This window comes from Malaclemys terrapin, chromosome 1, assembly GCF_027887155.1.
Source record: "Malaclemys terrapin pileata isolate rMalTer1 chromosome 1, rMalTer1.hap1, whole genome shotgun sequence".
NCBI classification, from domain to species: Eukaryota; Metazoa; Chordata; order Testudines; family Emydidae; genus Malaclemys; species Malaclemys terrapin.
The window spans coordinates 27,959,216-27,979,925 of record NC_071505.1 but is presented as its reverse complement, the minus strand read 5'-3'; the positions used below and the strand labels follow the sequence as shown (position 1 = coordinate 27,979,925).

General features: G+C 43.6%; 1 protein-coding gene across 1 annotated transcript in view; it reads right to left on the bottom strand.

The window, feature by feature from the left end:
* Positions 1-20,710, bottom strand: part of HBP1 (HMG-box transcription factor 1) — a 35,110-nt gene extending 14,400 nt beyond the window's left edge. The window contains exons 1-7 of the mRNA XM_054018610.1: positions 20,646-20,710; positions 12,629-12,821; positions 11,117-11,351; positions 9,724-9,856; positions 8,039-8,150; positions 7,836-7,948; positions 506-662 (exon numbers count right to left, since the gene is read on the bottom strand). Of these exons, the coding sequence (XP_053874585.1) occupies positions 506-662; positions 7,836-7,948; positions 8,039-8,150; positions 9,724-9,856; positions 11,117-11,351; positions 12,629-12,821; positions 20,646-20,660 (958 nt within the window). The 5' untranslated portion in view covers positions 20,661-20,710. The remainder of the gene's footprint in view (positions 1-505; positions 663-7,835; positions 7,949-8,038; positions 8,151-9,723; positions 9,857-11,116; positions 11,352-12,628; positions 12,822-20,645) is intronic.

Sequence of the window (20,710 nt, the reverse complement as noted above, 5' to 3'; positions counted from 1 at the left end):
AACACCTCGTTCACACTGATGCTGGGGCGTTTCAGCCAAGGCGCAGCAAGTGTTATGCTTCTCGTGGAGGTGGATTACCAGGAGCACTCCAGCTGCAGAGTCCAGGCATTCTAAGTGCCTTGCCAGTGTGGACGGGTCGTGAGTTAGGGCGCCTGGGGCTGATTTAATGTGCTCTAACTTGCAAGTGTAGCCAAGCCTTAAGTGTCACATTTAGATATAGGAAGTGTAAGTAGCCTCCCTTATTTGCTCTCTCTCTCTGTCTTTTCTGTGCTCTCTATCATATTTGCTAAACCTTTCAAGAAGAGACAACACATACAACATTTCTACCAACTTTATTGTTCAAATTCCAGTGTTTCTTTCAAGCAAATTTAGAGTAATGTGAATGGGGAATACTGCTGCTTTCAACTACTGTGGGAGATGGTTATGAGATTTACAGATACTGTCTTAGAAGAACTTATTACATAACTCCTGAGAGTTTTGCTGTACACATACAATATTTTCCTACCTTTATTTTTAACATAAAATGGATGATCCAATCTGCACTCTACGGTGAGCAAGCCATCTTCCACTGTACCAGGATCAAATGTCAACTTCAATACTGACTCACCAAATGAAATACTTTCTTCATGAGATATCAACTTCAAACCATCAGAACCATAGTCCTAGAAAAACACACACACAAATAAAATAAATAAAAATAAATTAATGGAGATATCTCATCTCCTAGAACTGGAAGGGACCTTGAAAGGTCATTGAGTCCAGCCCCCTGGCTTCACTAGCAGGACCAAGTACTGATTTTGCCCCAGATCCTTAAGTGGCCCCCTCAAGGATTGAGCTCACAACCCTGAGTTTAGCAGGCCAATGCTCAAACCACTGAGCTATCCCTCCCCCCATGCTTCAGATTCTTCAGAAAAATTTAATACTGTGGATACTACAAACATATCATTTTTCTGGCACACTGAAAAATACCAGCATCCAAAGAGTTAGAAGAACCCCACAAGCTAATAAGAGATTATGCAACATTCAGAACACATCTATAAGTACTATGTTCAGTTGTTTTATGTTCAGGTGCTCAGACACTATAGTGATAAGCACTGGACAGATTCAATATGCATCTTTTACAAGAAATGGTTACTGTAACTGTGGTACTTCGAGATGTGATGCAGACGTGTATTCCACTTAGGTGTGTGCACGCACAGCACACCAGAGCCAGAGAATTTTGCCTAGCAGTACCCACTGTCACAACCCAATGGCCCCCTCCCCTTAGGGAGTCCCCTAGGAAGGTAGATCAACACTCAGGTTTCAGAGTAGCAGCCGTGTTAGTCTGTATCCGCAAAAAGAACAGGAGTACTTGTGGCACCTTAGAGACTAACAGATTTATTAGAGCATAAGTTTTCGTGGACTACAGCCCACTTCTTCGGAATGCATATAGGTTGCTAACGCTGTCGCAAGCATCACAAAGCATTTTGGGGAGGGTTAAAGGTGTCTGAGTGGAGAGTGGAAGATTCCTTTGCAGGAGTACGAGAGGCCAAGGAGGGGAGGAGGGGGAGAAAGAAGAAAGCAGAGTACAGGTTAACTCAACACTGCAGCTAGCAAGCTCAGTCCGAAGATAAGAAGCTGACTCCAACCCAAGGCCAGCTGCTACCTGCCAAGACAGAAGGTGGGGGGGGGGGGTCCAACCCCCATCCCGCCCAGCCGTGAGAAAGGAAAGTTGTTGAACAAAATGCGGGGCCAGGAAAAGGAGCGAGATGGTGAAGGCCAGCCAGGAACAAACAGAACTGTCTCACGGCCCTGAAACCGGTGTGTTTTGGGGAAAGTTGAAGAGACCACAGAAAGCCGGTTTGGACTGGCACAAAGAGCACCAGGAGCAGAATGAACCCCTCCCCCCAAAGGAGCCCAGGACTTAAAACCCTCCTGAGAGCTGAAGCAACTTGGAGAGCACAGCGGATCCTTGGACGGCCTGGACCCAGGACAGCACTCCCCTCCACCTTCCCACCCCCCTCTTCTTCTGACATTACACCCAGACTTGGCCAGTCTGGGTCGTGCGTGTGTGAGTATGAAAGTGGGTAGGGTTTGGGGCATTAATGCTTTCTTTCTTCCCCTGAGTGACGTGGGAGCGTTCCCAGCACTCTTTGCTATTATTTTATCAAGAAGGCTTTAAAATTTAGACACTTGGTGTGCCTCGTCATCTCCTCCCCAAAAAAGATCCTGTGGCCCCAGCCTGATCAACTGTGGCCTCAGGCAGATTGGTAACAAAAATCTATCACACCATGGGGGGGGGCGGGGGGGAAGGGGTGGCACTTACACCTCATGCTCATAGCTCCTGCCCTGGCCGTATGAGACGGCGCCACCTCGACCCCCTTCAGTTCCTTTGCACTGAACACCAAGACCGTACTCCAATGCAGAGGGGACAAAGGGTGGGTTGTGGAATACACATCTGCATTACATCTGGGAGAACCACAGGTACAGTAAGTAACAGTTTATTCTTCGAGTAGATGCAGCTTTATATTCCACTTGGATGAGTCAAAGCAGTACCGATCTCAGGAGGTGGGGTTCGGAGTCTACCTAAACAAGAATTGCAGGACTGCCCTACCAAAACCTGCATCTACTCTGGAAGATGTGATAATGGCATCAAGGTTCATAAATGTGCATATGGACGACCATGGAGCAGTCCTGCAAATTTCCAATATTGAGATGTCACGAAGGAATGCTACTGACATTGCTTGTGCTCTTGCAGAATGAGCTCACACTCACTGAGGAGACATAGCTGAAGTTATTTCATATGCAGTCTTGATACAGGATGTTACCCATTTAGAGATAATCTGTGAAGGGACCACTTGACCCTTCATATGATCTGGAACAGCTGTCGAACACTGCACTTCCTCCTCACTCAGCCAGAAAGCAGCCACGCCATGAGATGCAGGGAGCTGAGTGGGGGACATAAGGTGTGACCAGATTGGGATGGAGAGGAAGGGGTATGGGAGGTTGAATTGACAACATGAAAAGATCAGAGAACCGCCTTGGCCACGCTGGGGCAATGAGAATTAGCTTGCCCTAGTCCTCTTTCATCTCGAGGATGACCTGTGGGATGACTGGGATTGAGGGAAAAACGTACAGGAGCCGACTGCCAGCTGAGCTGGAAAGCGTTGGACAGAGAGCCTGGACTAAGGCCTCCTGGAGAGCAGAACAGGTCACATTTCCTGTTGTCCCTCATAGCAAACAGGTTGATTGTCAGAATGCCCCACACTGCAAAGATGACGTGGAGGATACTTGTCTTCAGGGACTTCTTGTGACTCAAGTAAAAATTCCTGCTGAGATGATCTGCAAGATGATTCTGGACACTGGGCAAGTGGTTGGCTATCGGAACAATACTCACCTCAATGCAGAGCTGTCACAACCTGACTTCCTCTTGGCAGAGCATCCTGGAGTATGCACCTTCTTACCTGTTCATATAATACATGGTGGTATTGTCAGTAAGTATGTGACCCATGAGCCCCTGATACAGTCCAGAAAAGCGTGACATGCATTGTAGATGGGCCGAAGCTCCAGAATGCTGATATATGGTGAGGACTCCTGTTCCAACCACAGACCTTGAACTTCCAGCGACCCCAGATGTGCTCCCCAATCCATCAGGGAGGCATCGGTGAGAACAGACCTGGTTGGTAAGGGCCAGATGAAGGGAATGCCCTGACAAACATTCTCCAGAAGTGCCCACCACTGCAAGGAGTCCAGAAGTGAAGAATCGGATAGTCAACTGTCCTGAGTCACATCTGAAGGGGGCAAAGATGCAACTTTGCAACCTGGGCCACCTGCATCTACGAAAATGTGTGGCCCAAGAGCCTCAGGTTCATCCAACTCTCATGGAAGGCTGAGACTGCAGACTAAGGCAAAAGTGGTGAATCGCCTGAATGAAGTCATACAGCAAAAATACTCTCAAGATGTTTAGGATGAGACCCAGATGGTCGAGGAGGCGCAGTGTAGTGCTGACATGAGAAAGGTCTTCCTCTCTGGATCTGTCCTTCATTAACCAGTCATTCAGATATGGGAAGATGTGGATTCCTTTCCTCCGGAGGGACAGTCACCATTTAGTAAAAACCTGAGGAGCAGAAGAGAGGCCAAAGGGAAACGATGCTTAGCCCTAACAAATCAAAAGAATTTTCTGTGGCTTGGCAAAATCGTAACCACGAATGTCCAGAGCAACAAACCAGTCGTTTTGAGACAGCACAGGGAGGATAATCGAAGTTCCAAATGGTCACTCTATGTATCGGACATATTTGTTGAGGCTGCAAAGGTTGAGACAGGGTCTTACCTCTCCCTTGGATTTGGGTACCAGAAAGTACTGGGAATAGAAACCCCGACCGTGGCGTTCTGGAGGAAGCTCCTCCATTGTTCCCAAAGCCAGAAGAGAGTGAATCTGCGCACAGCCTGATTTGATGGTGCTTAAGACCCCCTGACAATGGTGATCAAGCGCCAAGCATTTTGAAAGCAAGCTAGCTTGTCCCCAAATGGAGGGGACAGGGAGAAGGGAGCGACAACTGGAACACTGCTCCAGACTGAAGAGTGAAAGTTGGCACTTGGGGGGGTGAGGAGAGGGGGGCAGGGCAAAGCATGTCAACTGGCCAAACCCCACACCTGAATGCCTTCTCTCTCTGGGACCTATGCTCCTTTCTAGGGAAACAAAAGGCTGCCCAAATGTGTACTACGAATGATACTTTTGCTGCTGCTGCCACCCATTGTAGTGGTGCCTCTGCACTGCCGGGATATACATCCCCAAGGACGGTAGAATAGTCCTAGAGTCCTTGAATGAGTGCAGAATATTGGCTGTCAAAGGGCAAATCCTCTATGATCTGTTGCACATCAGGAGCAATGCCCGAATTTTGCAGCCAGGATGTCCTTCTCATGGTCACTGCTGAGGCCATCACTCTGGCCAAAGTATCCTCAATGTCCAGCATGGACTCCAATGAAGTCTTAGCCACCAAGCAGCCTTCGGTAATAAAAACCCAAAATTCTTCCCTGGAGGCTTTGGGCACTTGGTCTGTAAACTTAAGACACAGACATCCAGTTCACAAGTCTTACTCGGACAGCAATATGCATCTACAAGAAAAGGAGATTAAATCTTCCTACCCATCAGGTCCATCCATTTAATGTCCTCATCCTTGAAAGTGGACTTAAATCCGCCCTTCTGGGCTCTATTGTTCACTATGGTTACAACCAGGGAATTTGGGGCCCTATGCGAGTACAAAACCTGAAATCCCTGCACTGGAACAAAGTAGCGTTTCTCCATGCGCTTCATAGAAGGTACTGAAGCCAACATGCTCCAGAGCAGAAGTTCTCAGACTGGGTGGTGGACCCCGCTGGAATGTATTGGGGGGAGGGGGTGAAGATTTAGGGGGGGAAAAAAACCTTACTGCACACATTTTACCCACAGCAATGAATAACTAGCAAAGCTAATTCCTCCAGACATATCAGGTCCTCAGATGGCGCTGTGCATTTTGACGGATTTCTGTTAAGCTTGCATAGCATTATGCAAAGTCATTGCTATCTGTACATTAACTGATTTGCTATGACACAGTGTGCACATTTAATCGTAAGCACAGACCACAATTGCGGTTTTGCTTTTGCTCTTATTACAATGGATCATTGGCTCATTCGTGCACCAGAAAGAAAAAAAAACTCAAGTGAAAAACAAAGCAAAAACTGGTCCAAGTGAAGCACCGCCGCCACATCTATTGATATACATACTTGTGGGGGTGGAGGGGCATAAACTACTACAGACACAAGGGCGGGCAGCACAATCAAACAAATTTGAGAAAACCACTGCTCCACAGAACCCTAGCAGGCTCTAGGAGTACATCATTAATAGGGAGGGCAACTCTCCAAGGAGCAGATAGCAGCAGAGTATTCAACAACTTATGGGTATTCTCCTGAAGGAATTCTTCCTTCAATATGCGGGGAAGCAGCCACATGCCGCAAAAGGTCCTGGTATGCCTGAAATCCTCTGGTACTGAAGGAGAGGAAGAGCCAGGAACCGTGGAATTGTCCAGGGATGAAGATGAAGCCATTAACTGCCAGAGCTGGATCCTGATCCAGGATAGTCAGACCTGGATGGGACGACTCTGGAGGCTCTGTAAGGGAAGGTTCACTGGTGCCTGGGCCTGTGGCACATCAACAGTGATCTCGCTTTAGAGTTAGATGAGGAGATGGACCTCCGAAACCAAGGAGCGTCCCACAGATTCCAGGGAGGCCACTGGTACGAACAGGTGGCCACTAGGTGAACAGGCCACTGGTATGGCCACTGGAGGCCAGAAGGTGTCAGGCCAGGGGCCCCATCCTGACCACAAGTCGCATACCAATCCTGGTAACCATAGCACTCCACCCCCAATGCTGGTTAGGTAATGGAAAGAAGGAATAAACCGACCTGGACACCTAGGAATCCCGAGCTTCCGGAGATAAAGGTGGAGCGAGCCCAGAGGGGGCGAGCAACTGGTCTGACTCATTTATAGCCCAGAATGAAGAGGGAACTGATGCTGATGGTGGAAATGTTACAACCAGCACCAAATATGCCTCCATTGTTTCCTGAGCTAGAAGCGATGGCTGACCATAAAGTTGGCAGACGTCCCAAGGTCACTGATGGTGCCAAAGTGGAGGGCGGTGAGTGCAGCACTAATGGCAGGGGAGCTGAAGGAGTTCCCTGATGCTGAGCCCGGCACCAGCCCCACTTCCACTGACTATAGAAGGGAAACACTGGGGTGCTGTGCCGATGGATCCAAAGGTTTCAGCTGCCCGCCTAGCCAGCGGGGCTATAAACAACGCAAGCCTGGCAAAGGCCTGGAGCAAGGGCAATCTCAGGACAGAAAAACAGAGGAGCCACTTGATAGGCCACCGGCGCAGAAACAGTTAGTGCCAGCATTGCCCTTGTCGGTACCGGACTCAACGGATGCCCTGGGGCTGGAACCGTAGTCAATGGTAAGGGGTTCTCTGACCTCCCTGCACGGTACCCAGGAGTGGTTGACGGAACCTGCTCCAATCTGCACATTGGCATTCACACTGCTAGTCTGCGCTCCTTCTGGAGGACGCAGATGATCTTGAACAGCCTCGATTGGTCTTATGTGATCTTTTCTTTGGCGCACCTTAGGGGGAACAACTTCCCCGTCTGCTCCAGCTCCAGACAGCACTCTCAGAACCCAAAGGCAACCTCTGATCCAATGTAGGCCTCAGAGCTGAAGCAAGCCACATGGACTGTTCAAGCAGGTGCTGCTTTAGACGAAGATCCCTCACCACCTGAATCCATGTCGTGAACAATTTGCAAACAAACATTCCTTGACATGGGCTTCGCCTACGCACAGCAAGCACCGCGTGTGGAGACTGTTGACAGGAATTGCTTCCCCACATGACAGATAATGTTTAAACCCTAGTGAGGGCATCCCCAGTAAAATACTTCAACTAAAGCTAACTAACAAGAAATTTAACTAACACTATACTAAGGATACTAATTAACTATATACAAACTAGAAAAAGTCACTAAGAAATAGAGAGGTTGTGAACCACACAGAGCTCTGACTCCAGCCACAGATGATAAGAAGGAACTGAGGGGGGTCATGGCAGCGCTGACTCATATAGCCAGGGGAGGGTTTATGAGCACCTGTCTTCTACGGGTACTGCTAGGCAAAATTATCCAGCTTCAGTGCACTGGGCACACAGACACCTAAGCAGAACACACAGCTGCATCTACCAAAAAAGAACCCTTCGGATGCAACAAGACGTGGGTAATGTTGCACACAATATAAGCACTGTACTACGGTTACTGTAAAGGATTCAGTACATTAAAGGACTACCTTGTAAGTTCCCATTCGGAGATCGCCCTCATTTTCACAGCCTTCAGCTCTAACAAAATGTTCAACAGTCTGCCATTCTTTGTTGTGTCCTTTGTGAAAGCATAAACGTGTGCCTGATATTTGAAAAGAAAAAGGTCAGTAAGTTTCTGTCAAAAGAAGCAGCTGTTATTAGAAAAAGGATCCTACAATGAATGCTATTTTACCTTTTAAAAAACAGTGCCAAACAGTTGAGGGCCAAGAGTGGCACCATCCTAGATCGTCGTCGTCTGAAAGCGATGACATGCAGAAAATACCAGACTCTGATTCACTACTTGCCTATTCAGAAAACAAAAATATATAAATGATTTAACAAATATCTTTAGGGCTAATTCTGAAAATATTTACGCATGTGCTTAACTTTTACACACTGACTTCAAGCTGAGGATTGTAAAATGAGGATTCCTTGGAAATAGGGATACAAAGGCTCAAGGCAAGGGGAGTCAATCTGAACCGGTGCTCAATTTCATGCTTGTCTATTTGAGGAACAGAGCCATCATCTTTCTGGCCAAGGTCTAGACACCATTTTTTTCACAACCCTTCAACTCCATTCCTCAGTCAGCTACAGGAAATACTTCTGCAATACCCAATGCATCCCATCATCCCACAATGTGGCTAAATGTGTTGTCAGTCTCCAGAGCGTCATACTCTTTCCACTAAAGCCAATGAGAGTTTTGCCACAGAGTTTAGTGGGAACAGGATCAGACCTAAAGACCAACAGACAGGAGTTAGAGCTGAAAAGCACACATGGCAATCTATATTCTCTGTAGAGCTGCACAGCAACCTCTCAAGGCCGTGCAGGCAGGCGGGGAGAGGTGCCCCTCCCTCGGCCCGGCCCCGCCACAGCTGCTGAGGAGAGGAGCCCCTCCCTCAGCCCGGCCCAGCCCCACTGGAGAGAGGCACCCCGCCCCCTTCCAGCACCGCCAGAGCTGCCGGTGAGAGGAGCCCTGCCACCAGCCCAGGCCTGCCGGAGCTGCTTGGGAGAGCCCTCCCCCGGCCCAGTCCTACTGGAGCTGCTGCAGTCGGGGAGAGGCACCTCTCACCCAGCCCCGAGCTGCTGTGGCGATAGAGGGCCGGGGAGAGAGGAAGTCCTCTCTCCCCACAGCAGCCCCGGGGCAGCCTGCACCCCAAACCCCTCATTCCTGGCCCCATCCCAGAGCCCGCACCCAACCCTCTGCCCTAGCCCTGAGTCCCCTCCTACACCCCAATCCCCTCATGCCCTCCCAGAGCCTGTACCACCAACAAGAGCCCTCATCCCCCCTGCACCCCAACCCTCTGCCCCAGCCCTGAGCCCCTTCCCACACATACTGGTGCACATAACAAAATTCATTCCGCACATGGACGTAAAAAATTAGCGGGGACGCTAATGGCAGTGTAGAGCATAATCTTGAGGCTGGTCCTTTGTTCATATCTTTAAAGGTCTGGGGCATCGCCTCTTTCACAATATCAACACGTGTAGGTTCAAAATACAATAATTAAATAACAAGAACTTGTTATTTCCTCCTCTGCATTTCCTAGTACACCTACTCTGTATGTGTTTTAGATTGTTACCCAAAGAGATTACAGACTTATATTTGTGTCGTGTACAGCCACAATGCTGGTGCTAAAAAAACCTTATAATCAGGGCTTTGGAGCTGTGCTCCTGCTCCGCTCCAGCTCCAGCCAAAAACCTGCAGCTCCACTGCTCCGGAACTGCTCCGCGCTCCAGCTCCGCTCCAAAGCCTTGCTTACAATAGGAAGGATTTTAGGAATGTATACATTTTTATTCTTGTACTTTCTTCTGTTTCTGAAAACTTTTGCCTGCCTGTCCTGATTCTTCACATACTTTAACAAGCATTTCAGGACAACTCACCCTTTCATGTCTGACTGATGTTTCATCTAAGTGATGCTTAGAGAAGCTGGGATCACTCTTCGAGGATCCTGGTGGAGGACGTGCATAGGAATGTAAACTTTTGCTTGTTGCTATTATATGAACAGGAGATGATCTACAATGAAAAATTAACTTTTATTAAAATAAAACTGGATATTTTGGCATCACAAGATTATGCTAATATTACTCTAAATAGATTTTCTTTTACAATTATTTTTCATATATAAATTTCAATCTAAAAGACAATACTCTTTGTCTACAGCCAAACTTTGTGCATAAACATCTTGCCTGTGTTCACATTTTACACACAGCCATATACACACATAGCTTTCCCTTACACACAGTTGAATTTATCATTAAATCAGAACATCCAAAATAGGCAGACATTTAGCACATTGTGTAGGAGCAATTTAATACCCATGTTTAGCGATTTAACTTAGGTTCTTAAGCTTCTATATATGCAGTCACTAGGCAATCTGTCTCCGTAAGTCACTTCATTTACCATACCCCATAAAAGTCTTCACACTTTCATCACACAATTATTTTCAGTTTTTCTCCTGTAATTATGACTTTGGTTCATACCTTTCCTTAGCATCTCAGCCAATTTCTAATACAACCAGGTATGCATGGCAATAACAATGCAGAAAGTTTTTAAAAAAATGACAAGATCATTCCTTACCCAAATGAGAAGTTATTCTAAAAATACAATATATTGCCATAGTTCTCCTGCTGCTTCATTCCCACACTCACATGTGGAAGGACGGTGCTGCATAGACCGGAGAGCCACAAGAAACACGCCAGCACCCCAGATTCCAACTAAACCTGCAGAGCAGCTTTCAATCTAAGCACCCTTTGCCACAAGTCTGGTTGGCTCTCATGCTATGCTTCCACTGTTTGTGACACAAGGTTATGTCAATAGTGCAACTGGGAGGTATGATTGCAGCACATGTAGACATACTCAAGCATGCTTTGATCTAACTAGATCAATGCTAGTTTGGGTATGTCTGCACATGCTACAATCACATCTCCCAATTGCAACGCAGATATACCTATAGTCTTTCATACAGCAGCACAGCAGGACGAGTATATTCTGATCTCTTTGTGGTGAGAGACTGCCTAGCACTGTTCAACTTCATCCCATATAGACAATTATAAAGCTGCTGCAATAGGCTCTAAAAGGAGTCCCATGCTGTATTCTGGGAAAGGAATGTGGCTATCATGCAGGAATGGGAAGATCAAAAATAGGGTTAAAATAAGTAATGCTCAGAATTTCAGTTGCGACACAGAGTCCTCTGAGGAATAAAGGAAATGTTTGTAACACCATAAACAATATTGCATATTTTAGAACTAAAAAAATCAAAATGAATGCCTGTACCTGTTATAAAAAGAACACTGCATGAGAGGACTCTGTGGACTAGTGGCTATGTTTGCCAGTTCTGTCAACCAGCTCACCCCATTCTCACAAGAATAAGCACTTTCTGAATTGTTATTCGAGGTATGCTGGTTCCATGAAGGCCTTGAATATTCTTGATGTGAAACATCTGTACCAAGCTGAAAGAGCGCAGATGGGGTAGTATCAGTCTGAACAGCCTGTAGTTCAGGAAGATCATCTACAAACAAGTGCACAAGAAATCATGTTTATTTCCATGGCTGAATTTTACTTAACAATAGTGGATAAAAGAATCTGTGGTGAACAAAAGGAGAAGGGACACAGTAACTTAAAAAAACCTTCTAAATAGCAATTATCTGTGCTTCTCAAATTCCTTTATCACATCTATATTACTTATATAGGACTGCAGATAGGACCCTATAGAATGGTTCTCTAAACTCCTATTTTTACTTTTAGGCAATAATTTTAATAAAAAATTAAACTGAACATATCCTTTCAGAGATCAAGTTATGAACACAAATAAATACATACAAAAGTGGTTCCGATAGCAGATGCAGTATTTTTAAGGTTTCATTAGACCAACATTTGGGGGCGGGAGGGAGGGGGGAATAGTATCCGTCTGAGCCTGATGAATCAGTAAATTAAGTTACTTTGTGTCTTTACACTACACCACTTAAAATGTTCAATGAATATCAAGCACTACAATCTACCTGCTCTAACAGGAAAGCCTCTACAAAACTATAAACATCCAGGGCTATTTCTGTCAAAGTTTCACAGCTAATCTGGAGAGAGATATTTCAGAAGCCATGAATGCAGCAGTTATTCATACATATGACCAGTAGCCTACACATTTTACATATTAAACATTCTTGCGAAAGCAGACTCCCCCATTTGTTATTTAAGTTCTTAATATAGAGTCAATATACACTCTACTCCTGTCATTTAATAACACTATTGTACTTCATGTACTGAACTACTGTGTAACTTCATAGAATGTGAATATTTTATTAATTACACATTATTCAATTATTTATATACTGCTTTTCTTGAGCAGGATAGCAATGAAGCTAAATGTTCCTCTAGGCCCGAATCTGCATTTGGACTTGGACCTGGGAGACGAGATGTGAAGCTTTGTCTGTGTACTTCTACCCCAACAAAAAGAACTTCACTGGAAGTTGTGAGCAGAAACTTACAGCCCAGAGTTAAGAAAGCAAGTTTCTGTCAACATCTGCTTGTATGTGAATGGGGTGGATGGGCTAAACAGGGAAACCATTGTGCCTTAGGACTGTAAGATGGCATGATACATCAACTATAGTACCATGCATATTTCCTGCACTTATAAAAACAGAAGTAAACCTAAAAAGAGGAAAAATTTGACTGATTCTGTTGTTACTCCATGTGTGTAACTTGCATGGACTTCAATAGGAATTTCACACATGGAGCAACTACAGAACTGGGCCCTTTATGTAACTTTTAGAAAGCTATTAAATTCTTTACCAAGCTCCATGTGCTCATCACAGGATGCATATCCAGGAGAAGATGGCAGGTTCTCATTACATTTCAGTAACTCCAATGACTCACTCATCCCTGAAGTTCTCTTGTCCACTACAAACAGGAGTTTCTGTACTGCATTAGGCATTTGATTCGTCTTCACTTCCCACACCATGTTAGGATGCTTCAAATTTTCTGACTTTGAAAAGACACAAAATTACACACACACAAAAAATATGAAATATTGGGTGTGTCATGTGGCTCCACATACAAATTGTTGCCTTATCACCAAGCCCTCCCTTATCCAAAATCTTATCTACTACTTTTATCTAACTTCTTGTATTACCAAAATGCTTAGTTGTAGTGGAGAACAAAAAGCCAATTTTAGTAAGTTTCATTACGCATTTTAATTACACAGACAGCTTGCTTTCTTCATTTCCTAAAATCTTGGTGCTGTAACATTTAAAATAAAAGGAATGAGGGCAGGGGACTGGACTCGATGACCTCTTGAGGTCCCTTCCAGTCCTAGAATCTATGAATACTACTAAATGTTAGTACCAACTGTGAGAGGAGGAGGTGGTTATTCTGCACAACTGCTGTTTCCTAAAGATTAGTAAACTTTCTTTTTTAGCTATAATAATTTGGTTTATTTACTGGTCTTTCAGGTAATGATGGACTAAAGCCACTGTAACATAATTTGTGACTACTTTCAAAAAGTATTACTGAAAAGGTAATCATGGGTGTTTTATAACAGAATAGAATACAAAGAGATGGATAACTGACAAAGAAAATTCCAAGACACAAGACAACTAAATGTGCACCCCATATGCACTATAATCATTTGAAAAATAATCTATTAAGAAGTGAGACTATCTTCCCTCTGCTCTAGGTATATAGAAAACTGCCATCTGATAATGGTTAAGCAGGTTGTGGTTGAGATTACCGTAACTCACTGGCTATCAACTGTGCACGCAGCAAGTCTGTGCTAAAATAGCCTATTTTTGTTACCGTACCCTCCTATGAACTTGTTTCATCCACCTCACACCCTGTCTTCTAGATTATATACTCTTTGGGCTGACTGTTATTTACTATGTACAGTGCCTAGAACAATGGGGCCCTGACCTGGTAGAGGCTGCTACATGCTATCACAATATAAATAATAAAAAACGACAATAATAATAATAATAATAGGGAAGATTTTCAAAAGCATACAGGACAGTTAAGCCTAACTCTCCCATTTGTTCCTTTGAAAATCAACCACAACCACACTACGAATAGACTTCCGCTACCACAATTAAATGATCTGACACTATTGCACACTTGTCTTATTTTCATTTATGGCCAGTTTTTGCATGTCTATTAAGTCATTAATGTTTTCTATAGTGGGGAAACCTGATGGCAGAGGCACTTTTGGGGCCATGAGTATCCTTCACCATTTATTATTATTATTATTTATATTACTGTAGAATCTGTGTCCTTTCAAGCTGAGGAGAGCTAAACAGGACTTCTAATTGCCTCACATATACATTCAACAAGAAGGATTGCAAAATAATGCCCCGTGGTATTCTGCATAAGAAGGACTTCAGAAGCAGAAGAACAATTGCCAAGAACTGCCCACGGGGAGCTTTCATTTAAGGCCTGATCCAGCTATCATTGGAGTCAGTGGGAGTCTTTTCATTTTTTCCAATCAGAGTTGTACAATACTATTAAAAAATTGCACAGCCACATGACCAACACTATCCACCCTTACTAGAAACCACATCCTTGTCAGCAACACTTTGTGGTCAACAGCATCAAGGACTCCCAAACTTCTCCTCATACTTTGGCATATAGCTATCCCTTATTCATAGCAAAATGCAAGGAAGCACATTACTACTGCTGTTCAGCTCTCATCAGTTCAAACCCCACAACAGTTTCACCACGAATGTCACAGAAAGGAAAACACAGAAGCTATCAGTAAAAATTAGTATTTGTATTCCTATTGGAAGAATTTTCTTGAAAGCATGGCCTGCTGCATCTCCAATGAGGACAGTAGAAATGAAGAACATCAGAATAGTGGAATGCTTTGTTTCAGGGAGGCTGCCCTGAGGAACAGTTTTCTTCATTCTATCTCACCTGTGAACAAAATGAATGCTCATCAACTATATGGACCAGACGGATCAGGGCCTGGATGCCTAACTTTAGACATCTATGTCTGAAAATGGCCTATAGCTTTAGCTGTGATTACTGATTACTACCATCTACTTAAAGTTATAAAACTGCATGCTCATATTTTAGTAAAACTCTATACTTTAATCAAATGCTCAGCGATAGAATCTTGTACATAATACCAATTTGTTAGACTTTAATTAGAAGGATTTATCATATGAAAAAAATCATTTTTTCATACAATGTGAAGGGAGAAGAAGAAAGGAGTACTTTATAAATAATGCCAAACCCAATGATAACGATCAAAACCAAAAGCTGTCCAAGATGACAGCTGTCTTTTGACAACTTATGCCAATAATGGTCTTCTGCTACTGAATTATTTGGTCTGTCCTACACACCTGTTGACAGATTATTAGTGGAATGATTGAGATTAAACACCTCTAAAAGATCTGGCTAGTCTAAGGAACCCATTAGCAGCCTCATGATTTTACCAGTGTAGACAAGCCATTATTTGATATCACACAGCTGGGAAGCGCCAACACCCTGAATTTGGTTAAAAAGAACTCATATATGGAAAAAATCAATTCAAAGACATCTATGCTGCACAACACATTTTAGTCCTGAAAAGGCAAACTGGGGTAGAAAAGGGGGGGAGGGGAAGGGGGAGAGAATCGCTACTGTGGCATGCAATTTTAAAAAAATACCTGCTTTGTCGATCTAGTTATGTCTAGCATTAAGCAATAATTTGACTCAAGTCTCCTAATCAATATTTTGCCATCACCTTGCTCCCCACTCCAAATTTGTTCAGCTATGCAGTCACATTTTCCAAGTCACTTATAATCTAATTACTCAACTCAGACTTGTGTAGCTGAAAGTAGAATTTGTTCTAACAGAGCTTTGGGCGTTCTTCAGGGGACTACACAGTGAAATGAAGAAAGTGATTTATGTACATAAACATCATTATCTAAATGCTACATGCATCATGTCATTTTTATTTTACCATCCCTATTTCCTTCCTTCATTCTATTTTCTTTCTGGCTTTTTTCTCCCCATCCTCCATCTGGGTCTGGCCCTTCATGGGGAGGTGGAGAAGGGATCACAACAAATCAGAGTACTATCCGTTCTTGAGGCTGTTCTTTCTTTTCTGTCTATGCCCTTCTTTTCCTCCCTTCCACCTAGTTTTGCTGTCCCTTGTGTTCTCTCTGCTTCCTCCTTCTCTTCTTCCATGGATTTGTTTTTTTCTCCTTGATTTTTCTGTCCCTGCCAAAATGACGGAGTTAGTTGCTCCACAGGGAAGATATTTCTCTAAAACAAATGCTAAGTTCATAATAAAATTTACCTAATAAAATTCAAAGCCTATGACCAATACAACCTGTACAGGGTGCATGAGGTCCAGTCAGCAAATGAGTTGATGTTTCCAGCTCTCAATTTTACCAGACAAAAATCTCTCGTATGCAAAAGTCTAGAAACGCCTTCGACAAATAAGAAAAAAAATGGGTCCAAGTTCATTTTGCAATGTTTTATCCTGGTAGATTAAAGTCTGATTTGGGCATCATATGCTTTTTTCTCTCCCCTAGGATGTTACTGCCATGGAATAAACAGTAATTAGCCTGAGAGTACAGATGGTTTTCTTTTTAATTCAGTTTCATGCTCAAAAACGTTTGTGATAAATATATTTGCTAGAAATACAGAATTGTAGCACAACATTGTAACAACATTTTATTTCCTTTGGTCAACAAAGACCAATGTGAATGACTGTATAAACACAACTTTTAAAAATTAGTTGAGTTGTTCATGTTTAAGAAATTGACAACAATTAATGAGTTTATTTATTGGGATATATACCTTCTATTAAAATGGATAAGTATCTCTATTCAAAAAATGGGGTTTAGTGAGACTTCTGGCAAAAGATGAGCAACATCTACCAAAGCCACATTGAGCCGGGATGTTTGGGTGAAACTATATCCTGTGGTTTTCTTTTTAGCATTATTTTTCCTCAACCAACTGCCAAAGTCTCAGAAAATCCAGTAAAACAATATATTATGCTGCATGCAGAGTATTTTAGAATTAGACATACTGAACTCCAATGGCATTATCCAATTCTACAAGCTGTCTTTTATTCTCTGAGGAGGGTCAAAGAAGTGCTAGTCTACACAAACCATTTAAATGCCACACATAGGATCCTCTTACCTGTTTGAATTGGATAACAGCATAATTATCTCCAAATGAAAGTTGCATGTACATGCTTATACATTTTATTTAACCCCCAAATTACTCCAGGATCATGCAGTTCATAGGCCAGATTTTAAGGGGCATTGGAAGTCTTTAGGAAGTTGGACAGGAAAGGGGAGCATGTCTACCTACTGCAAGAAATTAAAAATGCTATAAGCTTCTGAGGACTGGGACACTGTTTTCATTTTGACTTTTGTACGAGTGAACCACCACGCTTTAGAAGACATATTAGATAAGAGACTAGGTGTGAAGTACAGTTTCATAAATGTTAAGGCCAGAAGGGACCATTAATTCATCTTGTCTGACCTCCTGTATCACAGGCACTAAATTTCATCCTATTATCCCTGCATTGAGCCCAATAACTTGTGTTTGATTAAGCATATTTTTAGACTTGGAAGTATTCAATTTTTACCAGTAAATGTTGATTTGACCACACACATACAAACTGATTAGAAAATATTTCCAACTACAATAATCAAAATTTACAGACAGGCAAAGTAAGAAAAATGCTGCTTGAGAACCTAAAGTTTTATTTAAGAATATTTACTTTACATATGTTGACATCTGATGTTGATAACTCATGTTATAACTGTTATAAAACTTTTACTTTTTGAATCAATCCACCCTGGCTAATAGCCCATCATGGCCTGGTTCAGTGGACATATAAAGGGAACAGTTTGAAATAAAAAAGCAATATATAACAAATGTAGAGAGGGAGACATAGATAGCAAATTGCATATTTTAGAAGCTATGAAGTGCGTAAAGTTGATAAGGAAACCTAAGAAAAAATTCCATGGCTGGCAAGGCTAAGTACAAGAAGGAGTTTAAGTATACCAGGAACAAAAGAAATCCTAGCAATGGTATAAGCTCAGTACTAAATTGAGATGGTAGAAGTGTTCATAATGATGCAAAAAAGGCAGAAGCGTACAATAAATATTTCTGTTCTATATTTGGAAAGAAGAAGGATGGTAGTATTCATATCATATAAGGAAGATGAAGTATTTTTCAGTTGATTATAACTGAGGAGGATGTTCAATAACGTCTACTGTCCGGGTGGATTGATTTAAAATCAAAATGATTTAAATCACTGAATTTAATCATAATTTAAATCAGCGAGCAGAAAACCTTGAGTTAAATAATTGATTTTAATCTTGTTTTGCAATTGTACTTTTTAGTTATTTTCCTAAAGAAAAGTTAGTTCTTTTTGGTTGGTAACCATTAAAACATGTTGATTTGCACCTAAATACACACTAAATGTCATGCTTTTTTTTGCTAACCAGGAGAAAACTATATCTAAATATATATACAGAGATTAATTTGAGCAATCTACTTAATTTACTTTTATTCAGATTCTTAATTTTTTACATGTCAGAAAATAGTGAATGATGCATCCTAGATGACGATTAATTTTTTACTTGTGATTTGTGTCAAACTCTATCTAGATGGGAATTAAAACTCAATTAAATGCACAGAAACATTTTAAAATAGTTTTTTAAGATAAATAAAACTACATTTGCTGTACTGGATACATAAAATTTTATTAAAAAATTATGAAAACATGTTTTACATATAAAACTAACTCGTTTATTAAACAAATAGGAAATATCTGTAGTTAGTGAATTGAACTGATTGTTTCTGGTCACCATGTTCTTCAAGATTTTAGAACTGGTAACTCATTCTCTCAGACCTTGTTTTTATTCACAGATGGAAGAGGAAAACAAGCTTTTGAATTGGTTTCCGAACTTTGAATTAACTAGTCATTGATCTAAGCCAGTGGTTCTCAACCAGAGGTAAACTACCCCTGGGGATAGGCAGAGGTCTTCCAGGGATACATCAACTCATCTAGATATTTGCCTAGTTTTACACTAGCGCATTTTATGTAGCCTGTTGAAGTCAGTACAAACTAAAATTTCATACAATGACTTTATACTTCTCTATATACTTACTATACACTCAAATGTAAGTACAGTATTTATATTCTAATAGATTTATTTTATAATTATATGGTAAAAAATGAGAAATAAGCAATTTTTCAGTGCTGAGACACGTTTGTATGTTTATGCCTGATTTTGTATGCAAATAGCTTTTAAGTGCAGTGAAACTTAGGGGCATGCAAGACAAATCCGATTACTGAAAGGGGTACAGTAGTCTAGAAAGGTTGCGAGTCACTGACCTAAACTACTTGAATAAACTAAAATGAAAATAATCTCTCTGCACCTTCAGAAGAGGCTACTGTCAAAAGCTAGTTTAACACTCTATACCTGTATTTAATTCAAATACAAACATCAAAAATTGTTTTCCCCCAAGAAATCATTGCTTATCATCCACCCAAAGTAGTCCTGTGCATTTATAGCTTTTCAGCCAGCTAGTAATTTTTTCTTTTAAGGCCCTCAATTTCCATTCACATTCTTCTGTCTAAATTTTGCTCATAATTCACCTCAGCCCACACAGGTCCAGAAGCAGGCCATCTCTCCCAGGGCCGCTAGATGGCACCGCGTCCTCTCACGTTCCCATTCTCCAGATTATCTCTGAATTTTTGATCATCTGATCTAGCCCGTTTCAATTAGACTAGATAAAGAGGGGGGAGGGTCTGCGCTATACAAACTACTGGTCGGGACTATCTTCTGTTTGCCCCTAATACATGTAATTAGATCATGGTCATTAGGCAACCACCAACTTCCAGAACGGGATTTGGGGTTATTCTTATTTATACTGCAGCAGCACTTGCAGCCAGCCACTGTCCAAACACACAGCAGTAGAAAGGCCTGTCCTTGACTCACAAGACGAAGAAGCCTGGATGTAGGCTACGAACCACAAGCCCAGTGGGCAGGTTGAGAGAAGCCGACGCCAGTAAGGCTGTCCCCGCAGTGGCGAGCGCAGGGAGTCGCGCGGTGACTGACCAAGGCCTGGCTGGAGGGTTTGTTAGCCACAGGCTGCAGGGAGGAAACAGGCTCCGCAGCTGCCAATCCTCCCTCCCTCCCCCCCCCCCCCCCGGTCATGTGATCAGCGCCTGGAAGCTGCCCTTGTTTATAAACTTCTGCTCAGCACGGCGCATGCGCGCAAGGCCCATTCATTCAAGCTGCGTAACAACAAGCCTGGTGGGGGATGGGGAGAGTGGGGTCGCCCCGCGCCCCCCCCTCCGGCGGCTGCGGACCCGCACTAGGGCTCCCCGGGGGCCCTCAGCCCGTCTGTCGGATTTGATCCCCTCCGGTTCAGGTATCGCCCCCCCGTGCAGGGGCCACACAGCGCTGCTCCGCGCCTCCGGCGGGGGCTGGCACAGGCAGCCGGACGCCGAACTTGCGCAGGACTTCGGTGGCGCCCCGCTGCGCTCCCCGCGGGGTGGTCGCTGCGCTCGGAGGCCCCTGCACGGCAGCGCCGGCGGGGGGCGCTCAGGGTCCCGCCCGCCCCCGTGACAGACACATCGATTCGGAATGTGGGTCGCGCGGAGTCGAGTCCCGGCCCTGGGCAGGAGCCCGCGAATCGGGACCCCGCGGCTGGGTGGGGAACGAGCCGGCGGCCCCTGAGGCGGGGAGCCGAACCAACAGCCTCCCCCAACAGCGGTCCCTGCTCTCCTGCCCCAGCCCAGCCGCCCTCGCCCGTCCTGGCCCCCTCTCGCCTCAGCCCAAAACTTTTCAGCACTTACCAAACCCGTCGCCATTTCGAGATTCCCCGCAGATTCCCCCTCCGGTCGCTCTCCCCCTCCATGAA